Source organism: Seriola lalandi, unplaced genomic scaffold (genome assembly GCF_002814215.2).
Source record: "Seriola lalandi dorsalis isolate HSWRI2012SDOR001 ecotype SW California unplaced genomic scaffold, Sedor1 jcf7180002054769, whole genome shotgun sequence".
NCBI lineage: Eukaryota > Metazoa > Chordata > Actinopteri > Carangiformes > Carangidae > Seriola > Seriola lalandi.
In genome coordinates, this window is record NW_019525322.1 from 386,072 (window position 1) to 392,350 (window position 6,279).

The 6,279-nt window shown below is 42.9% G+C and overlaps 1 protein-coding gene across 5 annotated transcripts in view; it reads left to right on the forward strand.

Annotated features, from left to right (window-relative positions):
• Positions 1–6,279, forward strand: part of ehbp1 (EH domain binding protein 1) — a 136,374-nt gene that overhangs the window by 118,987 nt on the left and 11,108 nt on the right. For all 5 annotated transcript variants that reach the window (XM_087179030.1, XM_023425303.2, XM_023425304.2 and 2 more), the window contains one exon: positions 6,098–6,197. In XM_087179030.1, the coding sequence (XP_087035156.1) occupies positions 6,098–6,197 (100 nt within the window). The remainder of the gene's footprint in view (positions 1–6,097; positions 6,198–6,279) is intronic.

Genomic DNA, 6,279 nt, shown 5'->3' on the forward strand with positions numbered 1-6,279 from the left:
AGTGTGAATCGGTTAATGTGTTCCATTCACCAGACATTATACACAGGTTCAATAAAGCAGGAATCTGTTCTATATGCTGGGGACCATTGTGCCATTGAGGGCAGCTAAAAAGGCCTCGTACAGGCCTCCCTGGAAAAATAGCCCTCAGCACCACTCCAGCAGAGCGGGGGGGGGGGGCAATAGGAGAGAGCAGGAGGAATCACATGTGCAGTGTTGAGTTGGGGGGGTTTGATTCTTACACATATCGTAAGTGTTGTAATGATGAGTTGGGAATTGTGGCAACTGTTGCATTCAGTCTGCATTATTCTGTGCACTGATTCTGTTTTTATTTTTTAGTATCAACAAGAAAGGCAAAGAAGAGAGAGACTGTTTGACTGATTTTACCATGAATGAAAATCTCCTCCAGCATGAAAGAACATCACTGCTGCAGGTTTTAGATTATGTTTTCTGGCCAAAGCTTAATTCACGAGCACCCTCACCTTTCTTGGTTATAAGCCACACTCTCAGTCTCTCTCGCTCTCTCCGTCCTAACAAGACACTCCTCTACTCACATTAATTAAATCAAGTCTTCAGTAGGCTACTTACGCACAATCCCCCCCCTCCGGTCCTCGCCACAGACCTCTCTGATTAGGCCGGCCCCTGTCATGCATATTCACATCACTGCAGTGACAGCCTTTTAACGAGCTCTTACCTAATCACAGGAAACAATGTTCATCCTGTTCTTTTTATTCCTTCTTTTCTCATTTCCTTTCATGCGTCTTTGGCTTTCATCTTCCCTGATCCCTGCTGATATCAGACGGGCTTGACGGTCGGATGGAGAGAGCGATGGGAGAGACACAAGTGCGGCTCGTCCCTAAATAAACTGCAATTCAGAAAGTGACTTGGACACAGAAGAGAAGTTCGGCTCGTATCTCCTCCCTTTCCCTCCTCCTCTTCTTTCTCCTCCCCCCCGCCTTTTTACATGTCCGATAGACAAATTGGATTAGCAGCTATTGGATTAAATGGCAAAATGGTGGGATAAGAAATGAGATGAACGTGCTGTGATCGCAGCTTTTAATGTTTTTCTCTTTCTGTCTCATTCATTTTGTCCCTGTTATTCAAGCTCACTCCTTCAAGGCACAAATAGTTTCTCAAGGGAAGACAAATGTAGGATTTCCTGTTTGTCCAGTTTCCAAATTTCATAACAACGAAACAAATACCTGTAGTTTGTAAGTGGCCAGATGGCAGACTGATCAAAGGTCCCCTCGTAACCGGAAGGTCAAAGTATGAACCGCTGCACTTTAGTGCTGAAGCAAATGGTGAATTTATCAATTAGTTTAATGAGAGAAAATGGGTTGACGACAATTTTTGTTATCAGTTAATCACTGAAGTAATTTATCAAGCAAAAATGATCAACTTTTGTTACTTTCCTGCTTCTCTATTGTGAGGATTTTTCAGCTTTTCTCTGTTTTCTATCTTTGTAGATGAACTACCTTTTGGGTTTTGAACTGTTCCTCAGACAAAAGAAGCAATCCGAAGATTTCATCTTGGTGTCTGGAAAATTACAGTTTCACAACTCTCTGACATCACAGAGATGAAAAGATTCATTAGCCAGCATTGGGCATCTTAGCAAATGAAAAACAGTCCGCTGAAAATACAGTCAATCAATATTTACTCATTACAACTTCTCATGCATGTATTTAGTGAGACGCAGTGACAGTACTCACACAATTAAAAAAACCAGCACCGACCAGCAGCAGTTTGACCACCTCAGGGTGGGTTTCATTATTCCTATGTACACTGAATGAAACGGTGGACAAGATAACTATCTTAATCTTATTTGGCTGTAGAGGCTCACTCTGTCTTCCCTCAGTTTTATTTCTGTATTTCCCTCTCGGTGTCCCTCATATGGATGCACACAAACACACTGACCTATACAAACCTGCCTTTTTCCAGCCTTAAGGAAAACAGTCTCCCTCCTCACACCACAGTGCATCACTGAATCCTGTGTGTGTGTGTGTGTGTGTGTGTGTGTGTGTGTGTGTGTGTGTGTGTGTGTGTGTGTGTGTGAGAGACAGAGAGAGTGAAACAAGAGAAGGAGACAGGCAATCAGATAGAGGGGTTGTCAGGATGTGTGTATCAGTTGTATCTTGTGTGTGTGTGTGTATTTGTGTGTGAGTTGATTGTATCTTGTGTGTTTCTCACCATTGCAGCCGCACTGATAGCTGAGGGAACACTAAACATGATATTAATGACGATAAAGTTTCCGGTAGGTAGGGAAACCCAGAGTATCTCCATCAGACATATTTCACTAATCCTTTGATGTCCTGATCAAACATTGTAACAATGCCAAATTTATTGCTTCAGTCTCAGTAGATTTTGGCCTGTGTCTGCTCTGCCCTGCTCTGTGTTGAGCACTGAGAAATGGCGTGTAAGGCAAGCAGCAAGACCCAGAATGCAACCTGCCAAACTGCCAGATGCTTTGATCCAAGATGGCCCCCTGAGAGCCAGCATGGATCCACAGAGTCTCAGAGCCAAGGCTGGATTCAGACACAGTGTCCGTGCTGCCTGCCAGGGATATTTACACCATTTGTCTTCATACAACACAACGTTCAGCAGTTTTTTTTTTTCTCTGTTGTTGTCACTCTCAACATATGCCATTTGGTGGACGCACTCATTACAGTACGGCAAGTGGATGCATTTTTAGAAAAAGGGTTGTCCCAGTGGGAATCCAACCCCCAACCTTGCAATAGAGCCTTGGTTTATGCGTTGGGAAACAGTTCAGCTCTTCTACATATATAAAACACAAAACAGGCTCTTTTTTTAAACTGATTTTACTGTATGTTTTATATAATTTTTCTGGTGCCTTTCAGTGATTTCATTAACATAATGCATGTAAGCGTAGGTGATTAAATTTTTTTTTTTTGGATGAAATAAGCAGTTTGAAGATGCTTTGAGGCTTGAGGAAATTCCCCATTTCTCACTATTTTCTGACAAGAGACAAATAATCAATCAGTGAACAACAGAATAATCAATTATAAAAATAATTCTTAGTTTTGGAATAGTACTCCACAAAAAAAAAACACATTAAAAATGTTTATCTGCAGATCCTCATTTTTGCGTTTGTCCACTGTGAAATTAGTCTGATATTTATTGGACACACCTCTGTCTCTTTAAGAGCTAGGCGGTATCTGGAGGTCAGAGTTCAACCCTGAAGAGGTTGAGTGAAGGGAGGAGGATGCTGAGCAGCTGTCAAGCGTCCTGCGCCACTCGTCCTGCCTCCATCCTTCCATCTCCTCGTCTCTCTCTGCCTTCAAATCGCTCACCTGCTTGCCCTCATTCCCTCCTTCGCTCCCTCCCTCCTCCAGTTATCCCACATTCACCATTTTCTCCTCTGTTCATCTCTTGTTCATCTCTCCCTTTCTCCTTCCTTCTACCCTTCATTCCCTTCTTTTCTCCTCCCTCCTGTCCTCCTCTCCTACCTTTCCTCTGACCTTCCTGCCTTTCTCTTCCCTCTTCTCCTTCTTCCCTCCCTTCGCCTCCCCTTTCTCCTTTCATAAAATGCGGTTGATGGTTGGCTGGTAGCTGCTGGCTGGCTAGCGGTGGGGGATATAGCTTTATAATCCCCCCTCGTCTTCTAGCCCGCCTCGCCACAATGTCACAGGAGCTTAATATTTGCCATTATTATTTGCTTGTTTTATTTGACTTCGAGGCAGCACAATGACCTGTCAGCGCCGGCTTTATCCCCCCTCCGAGTGTCGTCCGTTTCAAAGTTGACTACAGTAATCCACGAGCCCCCGATTCCACTAAATCCTGAAGCTTTCTTTCATTCGCACATTCTTTTTTTTTTTTCCCGTCTCTCTCCTCCCTCCTCCCCGCTCCACCCTTCTAAATGAAATTACATACATCTGCTGGCTCAGAGTATCACAAATGTCCACACACTCACCGGTGTCCGCGCACACATCCACGCGCCTGCCTTTTGTCGTCAATGACGCAGCGGCCCAATGCGCCCTCTTCTCTGCCATGAACAGCAGTGTGTGTGTGTGTGTGTGTGTGTGTGTGTGTGTGTGTGTGTGTGTGTGAGACAGAGAAAGACAAATTTCTCTTGGTTTTCTTTGGTAGCAGCTCAGTCAGTCACATTTGCACAGATCCAGAGAGTCTCCCAATAAAAGCATCAGTGTAATGAGCTTAAAACACGACATCAGCGACGTTTGATCCATCAGAAAAAATGATATAGAATAGAAAATATCAAAACTTCGCATACATGTTGGCGTAACAATGCCTTTCTTTTTTATTTAGAGGGCCGCCAATTAATAAGTGGTATGAAATGGCGTCTTAGTGTTAATTCTGTTATGATGCCTGTTGTAGCTTCCCGACTATTAAACCTTCCTCTCGAGAAAGAGAGAAAAAAACAGCGAGAGATAATAACATAAGCCCTAAGACGATCTTTCATCTCGCGTCCTCTGTTTTCATCCATTTCTTCTCCTCACAGACGCACTGAGTGTCAGATTAATGCTGTTGTCGCTGTTTAACTGGCCTCCAGTGCCACAAAGCTCATATCCCAAATCTAGACGTAAACAGTGGCTAAGTGAACTGACCACACTGGAGTGGTTCGGACAACAGCAAAATATACAAGTGTAGAAAAACTCAGTCATAACGAATAAATAATACTTACATTTCTAATACACGTGAGATGTTGTTCCAGAACTAAAACGAACGTATTTTTTATATTATTTTATAACAATCTACATGTTTACAGGCTTTCAGGTTTAAAGCACTGACATTTATCTTCATCTTGTATCAGGTACTAACGGTGCCAATATTTCCGCTTCATCCTGTTAAACTGAAAAACCAACACAGTGTAATTTAAGGTAGCAGAGTATTGGTATTAGGGAAGTAATGTAACGTGTTAATACATTTAAAGGCTCAATCCTGTTATTTTAACTACATTAATTTAATTTGAATTCTCGTTTAATTTGAGGTTTTGTCTTGACATGTAAAAACCAATATTTTTGTGTCTCTTACAAAAGCATTAAATGGCACCAGAGAGCTTTAATAACTTAGCTTTTTTTGTTTTCTCTTACTAGTCTCTCCATCAACTTGGGAGCGACAGCAGCTTCCGGTCCTGTGCTTTGAATTTTTTTGCCAAATTGCAGTAAAATAACTCTTAAATAACTGGTCCTCAAATCACAGACACTACAATCTAAATGAATATTTTTGAAATCATCATTGTGAGGTAGCCAGCAGATGCCGAGTTGATGTCAAAGTGACCGGCCGTTTTTCCTCCAGGTCACACATGACCGATGGAGGCTGATCCTGTGGCTGTTATGTGGCTAATATTTGAAGGTTCCCATTCGATGTGCTGTGTCCGTATCAGTTGTGCGCATCCTATTGTACCTTGTAAGTAAGTTACAGCATAGAGCTTTAGCCCCAGGCGTGGGCGAAGCTTACATTAGCCATGCATCTGAGCCTTGCTAGCTCTCTGTGTGTTGAGCAGGTTTTACACTAAGCGTCGGAGAGTCTCAGAACCGTGTTTTTTTTTTTGAAGGCCCGCTGAGTGATTGGTGGGATATGCATTGCCCTACAGTGAGAGGCTCCACTCTGTAAAGGCGCTCGACGGTAATCACTGAGTTAATCCCGCCCCGGTTGAAGCCGTATTGACATTGTGAAGACGTGGTGTGAAGTATGTGAATGTTTACACAAGGAATATAAGCGAGCAGTGTATTTACACACACACACACACACACAAATATCTGGTGGACACTGACTGCAGCGACAAAAAGAGTCATTTATCTGCCTGGTCTCTGTCGTGTGTGTATGCTTCTACACTTGTTTACACTCTGTGCTCTAATTTTGTGATTTACAGACACAGTCACTGGTAGAAAAAGACCTTTTATCTGTCAGGCTCAATCTACTGTCACTGATGTGATACTTTCCTCTAACTGTGCATTTAATGTCGCAATGAATTTTGCAAGGAAACAGCTGAGTAATAAATTTGAACAGCTGTGGATGTTACTGAACTGGTTTACCGTCATGTGTGTAACTCTGCTTGTTTTTCTCTGTGTGTGTGTGTGTGTGTGTGTTCGTGTGTGTGTGTGTGTGTGTGTGTGCTCTCCAGGAAAAAACAAGGAGGAGGAGGAGGCCATGATGCAGGAGTGGTTCATGTTGGTAAACAAGAAGAACGCCCTCATCAGGAGACAGAACCAGCTCTCTCTGCTGTATGTACCCTAACATCCTTTCCTTTTCATGGTCGGATGAAAGCGTTTCCTGTGACTGGAAAACAGCTAGGTGGCTGCATTA